At 37.6% G+C, this 22,756-nt stretch overlaps 1 protein-coding gene and 1 pseudogene across 4 annotated transcripts in view; both read left to right on the top strand.

The window, feature by feature from the left end:
* NEK11 (NIMA related kinase 11) overlaps window positions 1-22,756 on the top strand; it is a 240,926-nt gene that overhangs the window by 50,926 nt on the left and 167,244 nt on the right. For all 4 annotated transcript variants that reach the window (XM_064587979.1, XM_045903791.3, XM_064587970.1 and 1 more), the window contains exon 4: window positions 12,296-12,414. In XM_064587979.1, the coding sequence (XP_064444049.1) occupies window positions 12,296-12,414 (119 nt within the window). The remainder of the gene's footprint in view (window positions 1-12,295; window positions 12,415-22,756) is intronic.
* On the top strand, window positions 4,768-8,008 carry LOC135362262 (high mobility group protein B1-like; annotated as a pseudogene).

The raw sequence follows: 22,756 nt of genomic DNA, 5'->3' as shown, positions 1-22,756 counted from the left end.
AAGTCCTAGTCATCCTCCCAGGCCCAGCAGAAATGCATCCTCCTTTAGAAAGACCCCATAATCTCCCGGCTGGAAATCTCTCCCCACCTGGTCCCCCTACTGCCACCCCATAGCATTTTATGTCTCTTGGCACTCAGCACATTATACATAGTAGAAACCATCTCAAACTTTCAATGTGAGATCGATCCTTTTCTGATTCATTTTTGTATCACATGGACCCACGGAGTGAGCCAGAAGGAAATTAGCACTCAGAATTTTTTTTTTTTCTCAGAAATTCTTTATCACTTGCTTCCAGCTGCCTCCCACCTCATTTCTGTCAAACACTAATGGTAAAAGATAAAACATTGGATCCTTCTACCTGTTATATATGTCAAAAGCATTTTGTCCTGCCTTATTTTGCTGGCTCCCTAACAATGTACTGCTCTAGAGACCTGTGAGATACTACCTGAAGGTTGTCCTTTTGGGTGAAGACAAGACATCCCCAGAAACCTGGACATTCACTTAATAGATGCAGTAGAGGATAGGTGAGATCACATATCTTCAGTAGAGAGAGAACATATGACTATCCACCAAAAGCAGGAAAGGTTGAACTTGTCTATTTTCTGCTTAGCGATATTAACATAACTAAACAAAAATTTATCAGTAGAACAGTAGTGCTCAACCTTGGCTGTACATTAGAATCACCAGAAGATTTAAAAAATTACAAGACCTGAGGCCCATCTCCAGAAAGTCTGATTTAATTGACCTGGATTTTTATCTAGACATCAGGAGTTTTGAATGATCTCCAAGTGATTCGAATGTGTGGCCAAGGCTGTGAACTGCATAAAAAGGGGGATAGTTAGTGTACAAATAGAAAAATGGAGTCATAAAAGAAAACTTTATTAGTGTTTATGGAGCACTGAGAAAAGATGAGGCCCAAACCTGAGAACTGCAAAGTATGGCTCTGACGGTGGGTTAGGTTTTATGCTCAGGCACCTCGCTTGGTGCTATTATTCATGAAAATTGCCTAGTCTATTCTCCTTGCTCCATGTGCAACTTCTGAATACAATGCAGCTCTCTACTTAGGCCTCTTCTAAAAGGAAAAAAATCTGCTGGCTAAACTGACAAGAGCTCCCTGTTGTCTTGGCAGTTGTAGTTCTCAGTGCATATGAATAAATTGGCATTCTAGGTTATTTATTGGTTCCTTAAGAATTTCAAGTTCACAAAGGCAGTAGTAATCATTGATCCCCAACTCCGTGTCTGATACAGTTCTAGAGAGTGTGGGGCAATGGAGATAATACGCTAGTATTTCTTTAATGAACCTGTCTGGTAGAATAAATGAACCATTTCGAACAATGGCAAAAATACAAGGGGGATGTGGTAAGGATCAAGGGAATGGGGTGGTTAAAGTGCTGTGGGAGTTAAGAGAGGAAGAAATGACTTTGGACTGCAGGAACCATGGAGGAGGTGGCATTATATTTGAACTTGCAGTTTGGCAAGGATTTGGTCAAGGAGACAGGGCAAGGACATTTGAGTTAAAGGGAATAATGTGATAAACAGCTCAGAGGCAGAAAAGCATGGACCATGATTTAAGAACCTAATACTTCACCTTTAATTGTAATGCGTTTGCAGTTAAACACATTTCCTAATGTTAACAACTTCTATAATCTTTGTATAGTTACCAAAACCAGAATATTAATATTTTACCAGTTTCCTTCCTAGTGTCTTTGTCTGTTCCAGGGCCCAATCTAGGATCCTACAATGCATTTAATTGTTGTATCTCCTTAGTCCTTTCTGATCTGGGACAGTTTCCCTTTCCAGCCTTTTTTTTTTTTTATGACCTTGATACATTTGAGGAGTACTGGTAAGTTATTTTGTAGAAGGCCTCTCAGTTTGGATTTGCCTGATGTTTTTCTCATGGTTAGATTGAGGTTATATATTCTGGGCAAGACTACCACAGAAGTGATGTGGTGTCCTTCTCAGTATATCATATTACGAGGGGGCATGATGTTAGTACATCTTATTACTGGTGATGTTAGCTTTGATTATTTGATTGAAGTTATGTCTGCTGGATTTCTCCACTGTAAAGTTACTATTTCCTTTTTTTGTATCTTGGGAAAAATATCTTGGATAAATATCTTGGGAAAGATACTTTGAGACTATGCTAATAATCCTGTATTTCCTCAAACTTTCACCCACTGATTTTGGCATCTTCCAGTGAAGGTTGCCTGGAGCTCTTTTAACTCTGATGTTTTCCTAATGGTGATTATGTATTTCCCTCATTCTTTCTACATTTACTAATTGGGATTCTCTTATAAGGAATAGCTGTTCTACTGTTCCTTTTCCACTTATGTATTTATTCAATTATTTATATCATCATGAGCTCATGAATATTTATTTTATTTTATGGGTTATAACCCAATACTCATGATTTATTTTGTTGTTCAGACTCTTCCAGCTTTAGCTGTTGGGGTTCCTTCATGGTGACTCCTGTGTCTTCTTAACATGCCCTCGTCCTTTTTCAAGGAGAAGTAGATTGTTGTATATTATTCTATTTTATAGATGAGGAAACAGGGCCCCAGAGAGGTGGGGTGATTTTCTGGCAATCACATGGCTGGAATATTGAATTTTGTCCAGGGTAAAACCAGGACCAGGGGTATTAGGAAAACTGCTCCTTTTTTCTTTCTACTTGGATTGCTCTAATTTCTTCCTTAATATTTAATAGAGTCAACCAAATAGTCCATGGTTCCTACCTCCCAAGCATGTAATTATCTACCTGTACACGGGCATGAATTAGAAGAGATTGACTGTTTTATTGCTCATACCAGCAATGTTAACTAAACATGTTTCAGATTGTGGCCCAGAACACAAATATCTGCAGAGCATACTAGTCAAGCCTATGAGAATTATTGGAAAATATAAAAAATATAAAATGGAAACTCTCAGTTATAAGATGAACAAGTTCTGGGGACAGTGACATAGTTAACAATACTGTACTGTACACCTGAAATTTGCCAAGAGACTAGATCTCCAGTGCTCTCACCACCAAAAATAAATAAATAAATAAATAAATAAATAAGAAGAAGAAGAAGAAGGAAAAAAGATAACTGTGAAGTATTGGATGTATCAGTTAACTCGAATGTGGTGATCATCTCACAATTCACATGTACCCGTGCATTTCCTTTTCTTGGCTTATTCTCATTTATATTCTGTATCTTTATCTCCAGGTATACATAAAGACATGCCTATCAGTTTGCACACACATGGATATTTTAGTGTGTTGATGATGTTATTAAGTGTTTTATTTCTCTCACTCGGAGACTGGGTAGGGTTTGAAATAGTGGAGAGTGTTTGGACTTTGTCATCACGCTGACTTCTGTTCAAATCTTGGTCCATTTCCCTGAACAAGTTATTTCATTTCTCTGATACTTTTCCTGATATTAAGATAGTGTAACAACACCTCTTTTGTTAGGTTTTTTAGGGATTTGAAATAATAAATATCAAAAAAATGGCTATTAGAGCTTTGCACCTAGTAGACTGTCAATAATGGAAGTGGTGATTATAATCGTTGCTTCTCCCATCTCCCCTTTCCAGTTGTTTTCTAGAAGGCAAGCTAATTTTTTTTTTATTCTTATGTTAATCCCCATACATTACATCATTAGTTTTAGATGAAGTGTTCCATGATTCATTGTTTGTGCATAACACCCAGTGCTCCATGCAGAATGTGCCCTCCTCAATACCCACCACCAGGCTAACCCATCCTCCCACCCCCCTCCCCTCTAGAACCCTCAGTTTGTTTTTCAGAGTCCATCGTCTCTCATGGTTTGTCTACCCCTCCGATTTCCCCCGCTTCATTCTTCCCCTCCCGCTACCTTCTTCTTTTTGAAGGCAAGCTAATTTTTAACTCTGAGTCTCTGACTTGTAACTGTTAGGATGATTCATGCCGGAAGGAGGAAACATGCAAATCTTAAACACTAATGGGTCTGATAGCAATTTTCAAGCGATTACTTGCCAAGGATCTGTTTGTACTGTAAAAAGGAAAATTTGCAATTTTCTCTTATGTTTCTTATTTATGTAAAACTGCTTAAATAAACCAAGTAAGTAGGCTGAGTTTTATAATCTTGAACTTCTAGTCGGTGTTAGTACACTCTTGCAAGTGAATTTGGTAATGATATGTCTCATAAAGCTACCGCTTATTGTCCTGTGTCTGGGACCACTTCCATCCAAATTTTTTTTTATGGTTGAGAGAGACTCCTGGGATATTGATTATTGTGACATTGATTAGTGACCATCTGTCTTAGTCCATTGAGGCTGCTATAACAATATACCATAGATTGGGTTGTTTATAAACAACAGAAATTTATTTCTCATGGTTCTGAAGGCTTGAAGTCTGAGATCAAGATTCCAGCAGATTCAGTGTCTGTGAAGGCCAGAGTCCTGGTTTATAGATGGTTGGTCATCTTCTTGCTGTCCTCACATGGTAGTAGGGGTGAGTGAGTTCTCTGGGGTCTCTTTATAAAGCCGCTAATTTTATTCAGGAGTCTCCACTCTCATGATCTAATCATTTCCCAGTGCCCCCCGCCCCCCGCAAGACTGTCATGCTGGGGGTTAAGATTTCTACATAGGTATTTTGGGGGGACACAAACATTCAGTTTATAGCACCATCCTTCCCAGTGTGAGCTCCAGGTGTCCACACATCAGGGCTGTCTTTAGTGGCCGCTTTGCTGGGATTGCTGCTGATTAAGGGAACTAAGCATTATCTTTAGAGAGGTAGGTCCCATCAGGGGTCTCTGTTTTATCTGGGCAGCTCCATCCTGGAATAGTTGGGCCTTCCTGAATTTGCTCTGTGCCAATTCTATGGGTCTAGACTTTAGTCAATTAAGGAAGACTGTAAATCATGTGAGTGTCTCATGATTTTATATACCTGAACTGATCTACTCATGATTAATTTGATTTGTTCTATTTATTTTCTTTACTTAAACTATGAAATGTTTTGGCCTTTTAACAATAAAGTTAAAAAGTAAGGCCACTGATTTTTAGAATTGTTAATGTAAAAATTGAAAAGCAAAACTAGTTTTATTTAAAAGATTTGTACTGATGCACTAAATATAAAGCAATTCATAAACCCAGTAGAACATATAGCATGTGGGATATGGCTTTAGCTGACATATGACTTTATATAAATGTAAGTGTTCAAAAATAGGATCAGAACAATCCACTTCAAATACTTTATTTTAAAAACAACCCAGTGATTTATAGATGAAAGCACTTCATGTCACTTCCTAAGATAAAAATAAGTTCTATCATTTTTTTATTCTTATTCATGTACATTTGCCTCAACAGGAAGAACACTTACTCTAAAAGAATTTGGAAAAAGAAATTAGCAACTAAACTCAGGAATGCTCATTTATATTATCAGACATAAACATCATGATACTACACGCCATTATTTAGTACCTATTTAGAAACTGGATTTTCTTATTTTGCTTTTAAGAGCGTGGTGTGGCCTCCATTTCTCCCACTTTTATCCACTCCGTTACAGTGAACTTCTAGAATTCTAAGGAAATGTCTTCGGGTTCTACAATGACAGATGATCTCCTTCCCTGCCCCCTCCACCTCTATTTATTCTCTTTAGTAATGCCACAGGCTTTTTAAAATATATCATTATAAAATGATTATTATTCAACCCTGACTGTCCCAAATACATCTTTTGCCTTTGGAATTTTTCAAACTACTGGAACAAATGTTTCCCTTGATGGGTGAAATATTACGTATATGGCCCATTTGTGTTATTATCTAGCAGCATTTTCTTTATTTTTTTTTTTCAGAGATTTTTTTTATTTATTTGACAGAGAGACAGCAAGAGAGGGAACACAAGCAGGGGGAGTGGGAGAGGGAGAAGCAGGCCTTCCGTGGAGCAGGGAGCCCGATGCAGGGCTTGATCCCAGGACCCTGGGATCATGATCTGAGCCAAAGGCAGACGCTTAACGACTGAGCCACCCAGGCACCCCTTTCTTTCTTTCTTTCTTTTTTTTTTTTTTTATTTAACCATAAATTTTATTTTATTTTATTTTAATTATATTCAGTTAGCCAACATGCAGCCTTTTCTTAAAGTGTGGTCCATGGACTACCTGTCCCAGAGTCACTTAGAATTCTTGTTGAAAAATAGGGATTCCTTATAGCCATTGCAGTACACTGAGCTCCATAGAGACAACACCGGGGTGAGTGAGAGCCAGACGGGCATTGGGCGACTCTGTGCCTCACTGAGGAAAATAATTAAACGTGGGTAGAAGAGATCCTAAGAAGTCGAGAAGCAAAATGTCATCATATGCATTCTTTGTGCAAACTTGCCTAGAGGAACACGAGATGAAGCACCCAGATGCTTCAGCCAACTTCTCAGATGTTTCTAAGAAGTGCTCAGAGAGGTGGAGGACCAGGTCTGCTAAAGAGAAAGGAAAATTTGAAGACATGACAAAGGTGGACAAGGCCCGTTATGAAAGAGAAATGAAAACTTACATCCCCCTTAAAGGGGAAACAAAAATAGAAGTTCAAGGATCCCAAAGCACCCAAGAGGCCTCCTTAGGCCTTTTTCTTGTTTTATTCTGAGTATCACCCCCAAATCAAAGGAGAACATCCCGGCCTATCCATAGGTGACGTTGCAAAGGAACTGGGAGAGCTATGGAATAACACTGCTGCAGATGACAAGCAGCCTCACGAAAAGAAGACTGCTCAGCTGAAGGAAAACTATGAAAAGGAGATTGCTGCATACCGCACTCAAGGAAAGCCCGATGCAGCAAAAAAGGGAGTCGTCAAGGCCGAAAAAAGCAAGAAAAAGAAGGAAGAGAAGCAAGACGAGGAAGAGGAGGAAGATGAAGAAGATGATGACAAATAAGTTGGTGCTAGGGCAGTTTTTTTCTCTTGTCTATAAAGCATGTAACCCCCCCCACCTCCATATACAACTCACTCCTTTTAAAGAAAAAAAATTGAAATGTAAGGCTGTGTAAGATTTGTTTTTATCTTTTTTTTGTATAGTTAACACACTCCCGAATGTGTCTTTCGACAGCCCTGTCCTGGTAGTTTTTTCTGTAGCCACTAAGCTTGCCTGGTACAGTGTGGAGGTGGGAAATTGGCATGGAAATTTAAAGTAGGTTCTTGTTGGTGCACAGCACAAATTAGTTATATATGGGGATGGTAGATTTTCTTTTCTTTTCTTTTTTTTAAGATTTTATTTTTTTAAGTAATCTCTACCCCCAGCGTGGGGCTTGAACTCACAACCTCAGAGATACAGAGTCGTGTTCTACCAGCTGAACCAGTCGGGTGCCCTCAGGGATGATAGTTTTTTCATCTTCAGTTGATTCTGATGCAGCTTCTACAAAATTATTGCTGTTCTGTTAACTAAATACCACTCTGTAATTGCAAAAAAAAAAAAAAAAAAAAAGGTTGCAACTATTTTGTTGACATTCTGAATGCTTCTAAGTAAATACAATTTGTTTTATTAAAAAAATTTAAAAAATACAGATTCCATTGTCCTCAGAGTCTCTGTTGATTTGGTGCAGGAGTATGCCTTTTAAACAAGCAACATGGATGATTCTGATGCCTGCTGACATTTGAGATCCACTGGAAGGATGTATTAGAAACTTGTGTAAAGGTGACATAGAGTATAAAGAACAGCACTTTAAGATGTCAACCAAGTGAATTAATAAGGGGCAGCTTTTTTATTTTAAAATGAAGTAGGGCAGAACAATTTTTCAAGCTTCTTCCAGCCCTAAAATCCTGAGATTATTTTGTCCTTTGTGTATGCTCTGAATGTTGCAATTTAATGGTATCCAGGCCTCTGAGAATGCTCTACTTTAGTCTTTTAAACTGGTTGTAAGTGCTTCTGTAGATGACTTAAAAAAACATGGATTAACTTTTTTTAATTAAATGCTTTTAGGATTTAAAACTTTAATGGAATCAAAGATGGTGATTAGACACTGTATTTGAGTTGTTCTTCATTTCTTCAAGGTCTTGGCATTTCAAAATCAACCTCATGTTGGCTAATCGGGATGGGGGAGGGAGGAGATGCTGTTAACCCATCAAATGGTACATTTTGGGTTACAGATTTTCAGAACTTCAGAAGTTAACATCAAAGCTTTATTTGCAACTTTCAAAGGGTGATATTAGTGAAAGAAAGCGTTTTCTGTGAGCAGTGTAGAGTTACGGCAACATTAATAATGGTTTAAGTCAAAGTCAGTACTCTTCACTAAAGTTTGTTTTTTTTTTAAAGATTTTATTTATTTATTTTTGAGAGGGAGAGAGCACGCAAGCTGGGAAAAGGGGCAGAGGGAGAAGCAGACTCCCCACTGAGCAGGAAGCCTGATGCGGGACTCAATCCCAGGACCCTGGGATCATGACCTGAGCCGAAGGCAGACACTTTAACTGACTGAGCCACCCAGGGGCCCTTATTTTTTTTAGCAATAGTCATCATTAAATATCTCTCAAAGACAAAATTAAGAAAACAACGCACCTATAGATATTGTAATAAGAACTTAAACTGAGGTATGACATTTTATCAAAAACATTTGATTTTTACGTGGAAGATGGCTTAGAGAAAGAAAGTCATAAATGCTTTTCATATTACTGAGTTAAAATCAGACTGCTTCACCAAAAAAGTTGTATTTCTTTTGTTGTTGTATAAGCGTAATTTGTTATCTTAATCTATGAGTGACTTGATTACCTAATTTAAATCCTAAGAAAATAATCTACAGAGTATTTATTAAAGAACAAAATACAAAGCAAATATTTTTCTTAGAGATAAATGTGCAAAATGAAAATTGCAGGGGCAGTTAGTTGAGGGGGATGAGACCCAGCTCTCTGATTAATCTTTTGGCGGTCTATCTTGTCGACTAAACACATTCCTTGCTTAATATTAGGATCTGGTTCATTTCTCTTTCTTATGGTTCTGCTCAGAGAGCAAGAGGCAATTTGTGTAATCTCCTTTTGACATTTCACTTTGAGGCCCACTATTGAAGACCCTGTTCTTTCTTTATTTTTATTTTTATTTTTTTAGTGCTCGCTTCGGCAGCACATATACTAAAATATTTTTATTTTTTTAAAGATTTTATTTATGTATTTAATTGACAGAGAGAGAGAGACAGCGAGAGCAGGAACACAAGCAGGCTGAGTGGGAGAGGGAGAAGCAGGCTTCCTGCCGAGCAGGGAGCCCGATGCGGGGCTCGATCTAAAGGCAGTCACTTAACCAATTGAGCCACCCAGGCACCCCTCTTTTTTTTTTTAATAGCAATATATATATGTAAATAAATCTATCTATATTTATTTATTTAGTCATGGGAAATTGCATGCATACTTAATATCAATGCAGGAAACAGATAAGCAAGTTCCAGTCACCACTTGAGGAGAGAGCATTAGGAGGTAATTTTCAGACTAACACTAAATGTCACCCAGGAAGTGTGCTCCCATCATGGCAAACTAACTCACAGAGAACATAATTCTGCTCACTCACGAAGAAAACAATACCAAAGCTAATACAAATGTGTAAAATTATATTTCTATAATTTATTGGGGATAAATTCTAGAAAAAAATGCTATTTTAATACATGAATTTGTCCAAATTTTAGTGTTATTACAATTGGGGTAGACAATTACATATGCAAAGGCTGTTTTCATAGGGACAACTGTACTTATGTATGATCTTTCTAAAGTAAGAAACATTGGGTTGAAGCAAGCAGCTTCATTGATATTTCTATAAGGCAATTTTTTCTTTTTTCCTTTCATGTCTTCTTCTTTTCCTCTCTCCCTCTTCCTTCCCTCCTTCCTCCCATCCTTCCCTTCTTCCTTCCTTCCATCACTCCTCGTCTGAAGCTATTCAGGAAGGACATAGCAACATATATAATATGTAATATTATAGTATATAGTTATCTTTCTGACAGTGGGGTTATTTTATTATATTCAGAGAATCTAAATGGGGTATTGAAAAGATATCTTGGTTTTTGTTTTAAAATTTGTGTGCGTGCATTTGTGTTTGTGTGAGAGAGAAAGGTCCTCTTGAACAGAAGAGGAAACCTGGATTGGAAAAATATATACACTTACAGCTCACCTTTTATCTGAAGGGCTTTTGTGTCTACTTCACAGGATATTGTCAAAAAATGTTTTGTGCAATTTATAGAAACGTTATGACAGTATAGCTTGAATGATCCAACAGAACTTTGATAAACTCTAGGATTAAAAAGAGGGGAGGGATATAAAGGTAGGTTTAGGGAATGAGAAGAAAGTGATAGTCTTTTTGACAAGGAGTCAAATATTTGATTCACTGTATTTTTGAATTCCAACAAGCTTTGATCTCCTTGGCCCAGAGAATCCAGCAGGAAATTGAATGTGAGCTAGGGTGCAAGTTGAAGGTTTGATATGCCATTTTTGACTTGTCGTGCCCTTGTGGAAGGTGAGAATATTCAAGGCAAATATTTGCATATTGCACTGAAAGGAAGTAAAAAATGCATTTCAAATGAGCAGTTCGTTGACCTAATGTTTGGTTAGAAGTAATTTCCCTTTGATTGTTTCATTGCCTATAAATGCTTCTCCTTTGCATTTAACAGTGAAAACTCTGTCAGGAAGCCTATAAGTAGCTTAACATTTGGCTCTTATGTTCCTTAGGGATATGGCTTGGTACCTTTCTTCTCTCATGGGGCTATGTTGTTGGCATACCCTAAAGACCAAAATACTTGCATTTCACTCATTTTTTCTTCAGAGATGCACTTCTGGAATTGTGTTTAATTGTCCAGTGTTTTAAGGCAAAGGGGATCAGGTATAGGGGTTCTCTAAGAGAATTTAACATTTTGCATATTCATTTCTATGGTAGTTGAAATACATTAATATAAGCATAATCAGAAAGGGTCTTATCAGACTCTGCCAGGCAATTCTAGATGTTTGTCATTGTGATCATGATTCATTTTTGGCACCAAGTATTATTCTTTCTATCACCAGTGAGTGGGAGGACAGACTGACTAAATGTTTAAATGATGTGTTTGGACCCCACATAAATCAACTGTTGCTGTATTCCTGGGAATTTTACTGTAGTTAAATAGACAAAAGGAGAGTTAAGTCATCCCAAGATGACTTAAGACACGTTAGTGTGGACATGCCAAACTGAAAAGAATCGAACTCCAGCAGCCAGTGCCATATTTACAATGTAAGAACTGATATAGTTTCACCAAAATGTAGTCACTTTATATTAAATTAATATTATTCATTTGAGTCTTATTGGCTTTATATTTTTACTTTGTATATATGTTAGGCTTCTACAGTTATATTAAATTCTAAGTATAAGGAAAGTCATTCTTAGTTTTATTTGGGTACATGTAAATATGTGATGTAATGTAATGTAACAAAAATAAATTTTAGGTAATGTTTAAGTAATGTAATAAAAATAAAACCCTTTAGAAGAGTTTTTGTCCTTGAGTGATGTCAAAGGTAAACACAGTGGGCATTACTTAAGATGGTGAAAACAGAGTTTATTTGGTAACTGGCAGTCAGGGAAAGAGCTGAGCTCTTTCCGATTGTGCACATATTCTGATAAGTGCATATATGACTGGACCATAAAAAGGGAGACTGGAAGAAGGGGGAAAATGGTGGTGGCCTGAGCAGAGTCAGGGAAGGGGAAAATTACAAAAAGTAGGAAAGGGGTTGGTTCATGTATATCTGGGCTTGCTAACTGGCATTAATTAAAATTAGGCCCCTACCCTTCCACAGATACCAGGAGACAGGTGTGGGCTGGAACAAACAGTAAATTCTTTTGGCAGCCATAAGTTTTCTCAGGCAGACACTTTAAGGGAGACTAGTGTCACCCTAGGGATGTGGCCTTGAGCTATTAGAAGTGTGTTAGTATTGGTTCAAGTCTTTTTTTTTTTTTTTTTAAGATTTTATTTATTTATTTGAGAGAGAGAGTGAGAGAAAGCACATGAGAGGGGTTATGGTCAGAGGGAGAAGCAGGCTCCCTGCCAAACAGGGAGCCCGATGCGGGACTCGATCCAGGGATTCCAGGATCATGACCTGAGCCGAAGGCAGTTGCTTAACCAACTGAGCCACCCAGGCACCCTGGTTCAAGTCTTTATAAGCCAAGGTCGAGGCCTAGTTGAGAAGAGGACTCAGAGGAGCCTGGCTAGAGGTTGGTCAAGGAGAGACTCTGAGTTCCAGAGTGGCAGTATGCCCTCACTTTCTTGTGATCAACAGTCACTGCTGTATATTAACCGTTGTAGAGAGAGCTTCATTTAAAAATCTTAACTGAAAGAAAAATATGAAAAATTATGCTGCTGTGTTTCAGGGCGGGGATCTGGATTGTAAAATTCAGGAATATAAAGAAGCTGGCAAAACCTTTCCGGAAAGTCAAATAATAGAATGGTTTATCCAGCTGTTGCTAGGAGTTGACTACATGCATGAAAGGTATGTTCATTTGTTACTGATGGACATGATTTTGACAGTCATGTCTGAACTTGAAAAATGAATTTTGGGGGGTGGAATTGAAAGGAAGCAAGTCCAAAAGTAAATGACTATAGTTAAACAACTACAGTATGCTTTTCCATGAGGAAACTGTTGAATGATTCAATATAGATTTACTTGAATAGCCATTTTTTGTTGTTCTAGAAATAAAGTTGGCCCTGAATATAAGACAGAGACTTGTATTAAACACATTTTCATATATATGATCATATCCTGTGATTATAAGCAATTTTCAGATACCTTTAAGCATGCTATGAATTTATCGTATTTTTCAACAAGCTTGAGCTATTAATATCTAGCATGCTTTAAATGAATTTCGTGGTCACCTTAGAATGCATCAGTGTCACATCCCATGAGCTAAGTGATAGAGGCAGAAGATATTCTTAGGCCTCAGAGAGATAAATACTCAAACCAAAAGTCAGTTTTGACATGAAATATCTGATACAGAAGGTCAAAATATATTTTATGAGTTCAGTTGTCTGTAATTTGTAATTATAATCTCTGCTTTAAAAATGTATTTTAAAAACTTTTAATTGTATTGTCCTGAGGTCAAAAGTAATAATTTTTGGATGTTTTAGAGACCCATAAGATGGTATGACCATGTTTGAAAAGATGAGCATACAGAGACAAAAGTAGATACTATGAGATATCCATAGTACATCTTTCAACTTAGGAGTGTGTGCAACATTGTTCTTGAAAAAAGGTTGAAATGTAGAGAGTACATCAAGGTCTGGGCATCCATGGATGTCAGATAGCTCAAATGTGTTGCCTGTTTTTTCTGAATGCATAAAAAGTAACCAGATAATACTGAGCTTTGCCATGTATCTTCTAAACGCATGCTGGATGATACAGATAGGCACTGATTTATTGACAACTCATAGCAATCTTTTGAATGAGGTCAAACTATCCTAAGAAACAGTGATAAAAGAATATCAAATAATCTTTTAATAAACTACCCAAAGCTGCTGAATGTAGGACATATGTGTATACAGTTATATTGGTATTTCTTTTCTTTTCTTTACTATTCCATGGCATGTTTGTTAGCTAATACATAAGGAAATATGTATATCTATATGTCACATATGTACATGTCACCTTCACATATAAAGGTGACAATTTTTTGTGTTCTATGTACAAAATAAAAAACTGAAATCTAGTTGATTTAGGAACCCAAATATTTGCAATACATTTGGTGTGCTTAATAGTTGAAGTAAATGAGTTTAAAATAATCCTTCAGAGAGAAGATTAAAATATTTTTTTTAATTTTTTTTTAAAGATTTTATTTATTTATTCATGAGAGACAGAGAGAGAGAGAGAGAGAGAAGCAGAGGGAGAAGCAGGCTCCCAAGGAGCAGGGAGCCCGATGCGGGACTCGATCCCAGGACCCTGGGATCATGACCTGAGCCGAAGGCAGACGCTTAACTGTCTGAGCCACCCAGGCGCCCTAAAATATTTTTTTTAATCCTTCAACATTTTAAGAAAGTCATTAAATGGGGCTAACTGTTTGGATATTTGTGTATCTATGTTCTTGAAATACCCTCCTTTGTGATTCAGGTAGTAAGCGATGGTGCTTATTTATTATGTTATTATAAACCAATTATTGCAAAGGTTTTCTGTATAGACGGAGAAATTTTAATTTTATACTTAAGTTCATTTATTCATTTATTAAATAGAGATAAATTAAAAATAAGGCCTAACCTTAAAGAGCTGTTAGTAAACTAGCAGAAATAAAACATGTACCCAAATAACTGTAAGCCCTATAGCCTGATGGATATGCCAGCTGCAGAGTCTCTGCTACATAGTTTATAGCCCTGGGCAAGCTGCTTAGCCTCTCTGAACCTTTGTTTTCTCATCTATAAAATAGGAATAATAATGGGATTCTCCCTGCTTACTTACAGAACTATAGGGAATATGCACTGACATGTTATACATTTAAAAAGTTTGCAGTCTGTTAAGTGCTCTGTAAATATTGTTGTTTGTGGTTGTAATTTAATGTAGAAATGAAAGCATAGCCACCAGAAGAGCAAACAAAACAAAAATAAAAACAAAAAAAACCTCTGACAATAACAGTGCTCATAAGGATGTGGAGCTACTGGAACTTATGTTGCTGGTATAATCACTTTAGAAAAATGTTTGATCGTACTTCCAGACATAAACATTCAAATACCCTATGACCCAGTAATTCTCTTCCTGAGATGAAAAATGAGTACCTGTGTCCAACAAGAGACAAGTACAAAATGTCCATAGAAGCCTTATTTGTAATAGCTAAAACACTGAGAAATGTCCATTTAGAATAGAATGGTTAAATAAATTGTGGTATAGTCTTACAATGGAATACTATGCAGTAAAAGAAGAACATACAATTGATATGCATGACTGGATGAATCTCAGAGACATGATGGGTGAAAGAAGCCAGATGCAAAAGAGTGCATACTATGTGACTCCATTTACATCAAGTTCAAAAACAGGCAAAACTAATCTGAGATTAACTAACCCAATCTCAGAATAGAGATTAACCTTTGAAGGGAATTTTGACTGGAAGGGGGCACAAAGAATCTTCTGGGATACTGGAAGTGTTCTATATCTTGACCCAAATGGATGATTACAAGGGTGATAAATTAATCAAGTTTAAGATTTATATATTTTAATGTAAATTATACTTTAATTTAAAACAACTGATAAGAATGCCAAGAAAAGTACACTTTAAGTGCTATAGGAGATCAGAAAAGGGATAATGATGCTATTTGGGAGAATCAATGAAGGTCTTGGAAGAAATGATATTTGACCCAAAGTAGGTTTTGAATAAGGTGAAAGATGAGTCTGAGCTTTCCAGGATTAGAGAACAGAGTTAGCAAAGGCACAGAACTGGGAAGTCCTGGCACTTTTAGAGTAAATGATGAGTATAGTTCAGTTGGAATGGCTCTTGGGGTACATGAATGAAGTTGTGAGGAAAGGTAGGTTGACATGAAGTTGTAGAGAGCTTTATTTTGTAGTATAGACAATAACACCACAGAAACCTTTTGAGTAGAACTATGATCAGAGCTTCAGGAAGACTGGGTAATAAATTATAGAGGGGAGAGAGGGGAACTCAGGATATCAGTCTGAAACCTTTTAGAATATCCATGCGTGAGGTTGTAGGACCTGAAACAATATGACAGCAGTGGGCAGGACATGGAAAGATGACAGTTAACTTGATAAGTTCAAATGACTGGAGTTAAAATTACATAGATATGTGAAATGTGATAAGAGAAGGTCAAGGATGAACCCAAGTTTCATCACCCAAGGGTGAGTGAGAAGTTGGAAAGATAGATTTGAAGCAGTGGTGCTGAGTTTAATGGTGAATATCCTGGGTGAAATATGGAGAGAGAGTGAGATAGGGAAAGGGGTGGGGGAGGGAAGATAGCAGGGAGAGAGGGAGGGAAGGAGAGAAGGAGGGAGGGCGAGAGAGAGAGAGACAGAAGAAAGGAAGGGTGGGAGGGAGGGAAAGAGGAAGGGAGGAAGGAAGGAAGGAAGAAGGAAGGAAGGAAGAAAGGAAGGGTGGGAGTTAGTTACAAGTGAGGCCCTAGATATTGGGAAAACACCAAAACTTGTCTGTTGGAGTTCCTCTGATATCAGAACCTTGAAACAAAAACTGGAGTGTAAGAATTAGTTTATCTAGGGGGTGATTTCATGAAACAGAAACCAGTGAGTGGGGAGAGTGAGTGAGATGGGGAAGTGAGAAAAACCATACAGGGCATATTATTGAGCTGGTTGCTTCTGTGGGAAGAGGGATCTGGAGGCAACATTCTTCTGTATGTTTTAGGTTTGGGGATCTTCTTTTTGCATTCTTTCAGAGCTTTTATGAAAATTCTTGCCCATATATAACTGTTTTCTAGCACTATTATGAATTTCCTCCTGAAAAATTGCTCACATTTCTGGGAATTTCAGGTGGAAAGGGGAGGCAGTTATCACTATCTTGATCAAATCTCTAGACTATTTTTTGTGAGGTTTTTTGAGTGTACCTGACACACAATGTTATATTAGTTTCAGGTGTACAACATAGTGATTTGACAAGTTTGTGCATTATACTCTGCTCACCACAAGTGATCTCCAGAGTAGTTTTTAAATGGAAAAATGCTATATGTTATTCCTAATCATAAATATGTCATCTACTTTTCACTTCTGTTAGTTTTCAATATTTAATTTGTATACTTCTAAATATGTCTCCTCTAGAAAATAATCTGTCTCCTGGACAACATAGGAGAAATGGTTGAATTCCTAGAAACCTATAACCTACCAAAAAAGGAAGCAGGAAGAGATAGAAAATTTGAACAGACCAATTACCTACAAAGAAATTGAATCAGTAATCAAAAAAACTCCCGACAAACAAAAGTCCAGGACCAGATAGCTTCATAGGTGAATTTTACCAAATATTTATTTTTTTTAAGATTTCATTTATTTATTTGTCAGAAAGAGAGAGAGAGAGCACACAAGCAGGGGGAGCGGCAGGCAGAGGGAGAAGCAGGCTCCCTGCTGAGCGAGGAGCCCGATGTGGGACTTGATCCCAGGACCCTGGGATCATGACCTGGGCTGAAGACAGATGCTTAACTGACTGAGCCACCTCAGTGTCCTAAACATTTAAAGAAGAGTTAATATGTATTCTTCTCAAACTTTTCCAAAAAATAGAAGAGGAAGGAAAATTTCCAAATTCATCCTATTAGGCCAGCATTACCCTGATACCAAAACAAGATAAAGACACAACAAAAAGAAAAGAGAACTACAGGCCAATATCTCTGATGAGCATAGATGTAAAAATCTTCAACAAAATATTAACAGACTGAATCCAACAATACATTAAAAAAATCATTCACCACGATCAAGTTGGATTTATCCCTAGGTTGCAAAGGTGGTTCAGTATTTGCAAATCAGTGTGATACATCACATCAATAAGAGAAAGGATAAAAACCATATGATCATTTCAATAGATGCAGAAAAAGCATTTGACAAAGCATAACATGGATTCATGATAAAAACCCTTAATAAAGTAGATTTAGAGGGAGCATACCTCAACATAATAAAGGCTTTATATGAAAAACTCACAGCTAACATCATATTCAATGGTGAAAAACTGAGAGCTTTTCCCCTAAGGCCAGGAACAAAACAAGGAGGTCCACTCTCACCACTTTTTTTTTTTGAGATTTTATTTATTTATTTGAGAGAGAGAGAGCATGAACATGAGCAGGGGCAGGGACAGAGGGAGAGAATCTCAAGCAGACTCCATGCTGAGCATGGAGCCTGATACGCCATGCTTGATCTCACGAGCCTGAGATCATGACATGAGCTGAAACCAAGAGTTGGACACTTAACCGACTGAGCCACCCGGGCACCCCCACTTCACCACTTTTATATAACAGAATATCAGAATAGCTAAAATCAAAAACATAAGAAACAATAAGTGTTGATGAGGATGTGGAGAAAAAGGAACTCTCATGAACTGTTGGTGGGAATGCAAACTGGTGCAGCCACTTTGGAAGATAGTGTGGAGGTTGCTCAAAAAATTAAAAATAGGGCTACCCTATGATCCAGTAATCGCACTACTGGGTATTTACCCAAAGAATACAAAAATGCTAATTCAAAGGGATACATGCATCCCTATGTTTCCTGCAGCATTATTTACAGTAGCCAAATTATGGAAGCAACCTAAGTGTCCATTGATAGATGAATGGATAAAGAAGTGGTATATGTGTGTGTGTGTGTGTGTGTGTGTACACACTGGAATATTATTCACCCATAAAAAAATTGAAATCTTGCCATTTGCAACCGCATGGATGGATCTAGAGAGTATAATGCTAATGAGATAAACCAATGAGAAAAAGATAAATACCATATGATTTACTCATATGTGGAATTTAAGAAACTAAACAAATGAGCAAAGGTAAAAAAAGAGAGAGAGAGAAAGAGACAAACCATGAAATAGATTCTTAACTATAGAGAGCAAACTGATAGTTACCAGAGCAAACTGGGATGGTTACCAGATGGTTACCAGTGGGTGGGGCATGGGTGAAATGGGTGATGGGAATTAAGAGTACATTTATTTTGATGAGCACTGAGTAATATATGGAATTGTTGAATCACTATATTGTATACCTGAAACGAATATAATACTGTATTTAACTATACTGGAATTAAGATTTTTTAAAAATAATTAATTAAAAAAATAAAGAAGTTATCTTAATTATCTGTTCTTAAAGCATTTTAAATCCAAAAGAATGATTCTATTAGCATATAGCATAGACACTTACAAATAATGATGTATAAAGCTAAGAATGTTCGGTTTACTAAAAGCTACCTTGAGAATAAGACACTAAAACTCTTCCTGCTGAAGGAAGTCATGTTGTATGAACAAAAAACCCCAATCTCAGTGGCTTACAACAACAATTTCTTGCTCATGTTGCATTTGGCAGCTGCAGATCAGCTGCGAGTCAGCTCTACCTGTCCTGCCATTTCAGTATCAAAACTGAAGGAGCAGCTCCCACGTGGGACGTGCTTTTCTCATGGCAGAGGGAAAAGCAAGAGAGTTAGCAGAAACACTCCGTGGCTCTTGACGGTCCTGCTCAGACATGACAATCACCCCATCTGCTCACATGCTTTTGACCAGAGTAAGTCACATGACCAAGCCCAGTGTCAGAAGAGTGGAGGAGCCTATTCCTCCTGAAGGGAACATTCACTGTAAGTCACAAGAGGTGTGACTGTTTGGGAACAGGAGTACAGACTACCACAATGCTTCATTCAGCTTTCAAATCAAATCTTTCAAACCATAGCCAATATGGTCTATAGTATATATTAAAATGTATTTTGAAAATTACATAGATTATGAGTTATGAAGATTACCTTGGAAACAACACATGTGAAGAAGTTAGGTTTTGGGGCACCCTGGATGGCTCAGTCATTAAGCATCTACCTTCGGCTTGGGTCATGATCCCAGGGTCCTGGGATTGAGCCCATATCGCACTCCCTGCTCAGCGGGAAGCCTGCTTCTCCCTCTCCCACTCCCCCTGCTTGTGTTCCATCTCTCTCTGTCTCTGTCAAATAAATAAATAAAATCTTAAAAAAAAAGAAGAAGAAGTTAGGTTTTGCTCCTCTGTTGCAAATGCTTTGCAAATTATTTTAGTGCAGGTGATTGTTAATTCTATGTGTCAACTTGAGTAGTCCATGCGGTGTCCAGATTAAACATTGCTTCTGGGTATGTCTGTGAGGGTGTTTCTGATGAGATCAGTATTTGAATCTGTGAACTCGGTAATGTAGATTGCCCTCTCCGATGTGGTTGGTCACCATCTAATCCCTTGGGGGCCTGACTTGAACAAAAGGCAGAGAGGAGGAATTTGCCCCCATTTTCCTGCCTTGAGCTGGGACTTATCTCATCTTCTCTTGTCCTCAGACTGAGACTTAGACCGTGGATTTCCCCTGGCTCCCAGGTCTATAGACTCACACTGAGTTATGCCACCAGCTTCCCTGGGTCTCCCACTTGGAGATTGTGGAATTTCTCAGCCTCCATAATTGTATGAGCCAATTCCTCATCATAAATCACCATATCTATTTCTACCCAGCCAATTACTTCTCATAATTACTTCTCATAACTGTTTTCTAACGCATTGTTTGCCTTTTTCTTAAAATACTTAGTGCTGATTTACGTACTTATATATTTATATATCTGAGGGCTATCAATGCATTATTATCTAAAACTCATCTTCTCCTTGTCTAGGTGTCACTGGGTAAGTTTCTCTTGAATGTATTACTTATTCCAAGTTTATAGTACCCAGTCTCCTGGTCACCTACCAAGCTCACTCTTCCAAATTCTAAACCCTTAGATTCTCGGACTCCCTGGTACTCGTAGCTGGAAGAGAACCAGTACCCTCTCCTCAGATCTCATATTAAGAGCTGCAGGGACCAAGTGAATCAACTTAAGATGCTTTTAAGTGCAAGTAACAGAAGCAGCTTAAATCATAAAGAAAATTCATTAACTCACCTAACAAGAAGTGTCCAAAGAGGGTGGTTGACACTGGTGGCTCAGCAATACTTCAAGTTCTTTCCATCTCTTTACTACCATTTTCAGCATGGTTGGCTTTTGTAATTGGGCTTGTCCTCTTGTAGTTGCCCCGATGGCTGAAGCACCACCACGTATCACCCACCCCCATACAACAGTAACCAAAAGCCAAAGAAGATAAAAGGGCCATATGTCACCCTCTTTTTTCATCTTTTATAAAAGTATGGAACTATTTCCTACAAGCTTCCAGCAGACTTACATTTCATTGTTAGAAAAAATTTCCAAAATTTAGAAAGGGCAGAAGAGATTACTGAGTATTCTTTGAGCACAAGGCTGGACTTAGTTTCCTATCATCTGGGCTATTTTATAACTCTGTAGAAGTAGAGGTTAACTTGAATATTTTTGTCTAGAAGAGATGCAAATATTTTTTGTTCACTGGAACAGACAACTCCGGGAATCTGGTTTACAGCCCTGTTGGCCACTAATCAGTTTTGTACCTAACCCAGCTATCCTCTTGTAAATAATTTAGCTTGTCAAAGACTCTGACTCTGTTTTAACATATTACTAGTTTCCTCATTGATTAATGAGTGGAACAAAATCCTTGACATGTGTTCATTTTATATTTTCATAATATTCATAATTTTACCTTTTTGAAAATTATACTTCAACATTGGCTAGAATTTGGTCATACCATATACCTAAGCCAGTCACCCCAAAGGGAAAAGAGATTACCTCAATTTATTTCCCATAATATCCTCCACATTCACTCCCTTCCCTCCTCATTGCCCTTACCTACCAAGACTGAGGAGGGCCCAGCCTCCCCAGGGCTCATGGGGTTCCGATATCAAGGGAGAAGAACAAGAGAATGATCCTTGTGTGGGTGCTTAATAGTTCCTGCGATACCAAGGGAACCCCAAGAGTGGGCACAGAAGAGGCCAAATTTTATTTAACCCTCTATTTGTTAAATATAATTGTTTTGCCTTTAATCTTTAAGTAGTCAACATCATACTTACACAGAGCCCAGCTCTAGATGTTGTGGGAATATAAGAAGGCAGGAGAGAATATTTATTAAAAGGAAAGTTTCTATTTTTTGGGGGGGGGGGAGTTTCTATTTTTTTTAAATTAATGAATGAGCTCCACTAGATGGTATTCATCTTTGTGCCAAGGATAGTGCTTTTAAAATCAACATACATTTATTGAACATTTACCATGAGTAAAACAGAACTATGATACTTTGTGGAGTCATATAGACCTGTCTGTACTCATAGGCAAGTTATTGGGCAAATTCATACGTGGGCAATTCTTTAGCCTCTCTAGGCCTTGATTTTCCCATCTCCAGAGTAGACATAAGTATAGCAGCATAGCGCTTTAGGTGATAGCACTGGGGGTTATTTGCCCTGAGAAGTGGCCCAGACCTGTGTTGTCCACTTTTATTTTTCCCTTTCCTCTCCATTCTTGAAAGCATTGCTTATTCCTCTGTAATTCTCCAAAGCCTTTAGGAGAATAAAGATTATTTGAATTAGAGGAAACTCCTGGCATCACTTTCAATTCTTCTTTTTATGTACAATTCTAATTGCATTCCCTGTTTGAGTGTGTGGCTGTTTGTCTCCATGAAGTAAAGTAGATGGACTTTCTGAGTGGCTTTTCTTTGGCCCTGCTCCTCAGTCATGATTTACAGCTTTGCTCTGGATGACAGAGGTCTGACCACTGTACCGAGGTAATGTTGCTACACCTACATTATCACTAATTGTAATGGTAAAAAGCCAATTATTTTTATACCTGATATTTCTAGTGTTAACTGATAACAGTACAATTTTGTGGGCATGTACATAACAGCAATCATTTGTTGGGAGAGAGGTTTCCTTCTGAATGTGAATGTCTATATTGGTAACTATTTTAATTATAAATAATTTTTTAAATTATTATGTTCTGTAAATCACCATACATTACATCATTAGTTTTTGATGTAGTGTTCCACGATTCACTGTTTGCGTATAACACCCAGTGCTCCATGCAGAACATGCCCTCTTTAATACCCATCACCAGGCTAACCCATAAATAATTTTTAATAAATTGATGAGAACTGGGTTCCCCTCTGCCATCTTTTATAGTTATTTGTGTACTTTTCCTTTATCTCTCCAACCTGATTGGGCATTATGGGATACATGGCCTTGTCTTATGAATCTTTATATTTTTCACATTATGTTATATAGCACATAGCATGTAGTTGGCACTCATTGTTTTTTAGGATTAATAAATGAG

Source organism: Mirounga angustirostris, unplaced genomic scaffold, assembly GCF_029215605.1.
Source record: "Mirounga angustirostris isolate CCGP_5_RB_7025 unplaced genomic scaffold, mMirAng1.0.hap1 SCAF_1, whole genome shotgun sequence".
In the NCBI taxonomy this organism is placed as follows: domain Eukaryota; kingdom Metazoa; phylum Chordata; class Mammalia; order Carnivora; family Phocidae; genus Mirounga; species Mirounga angustirostris.
Note: the sequence above shows the minus strand (reverse complement) of the source record. Positions and strands in the feature narration are given on the sequence as shown.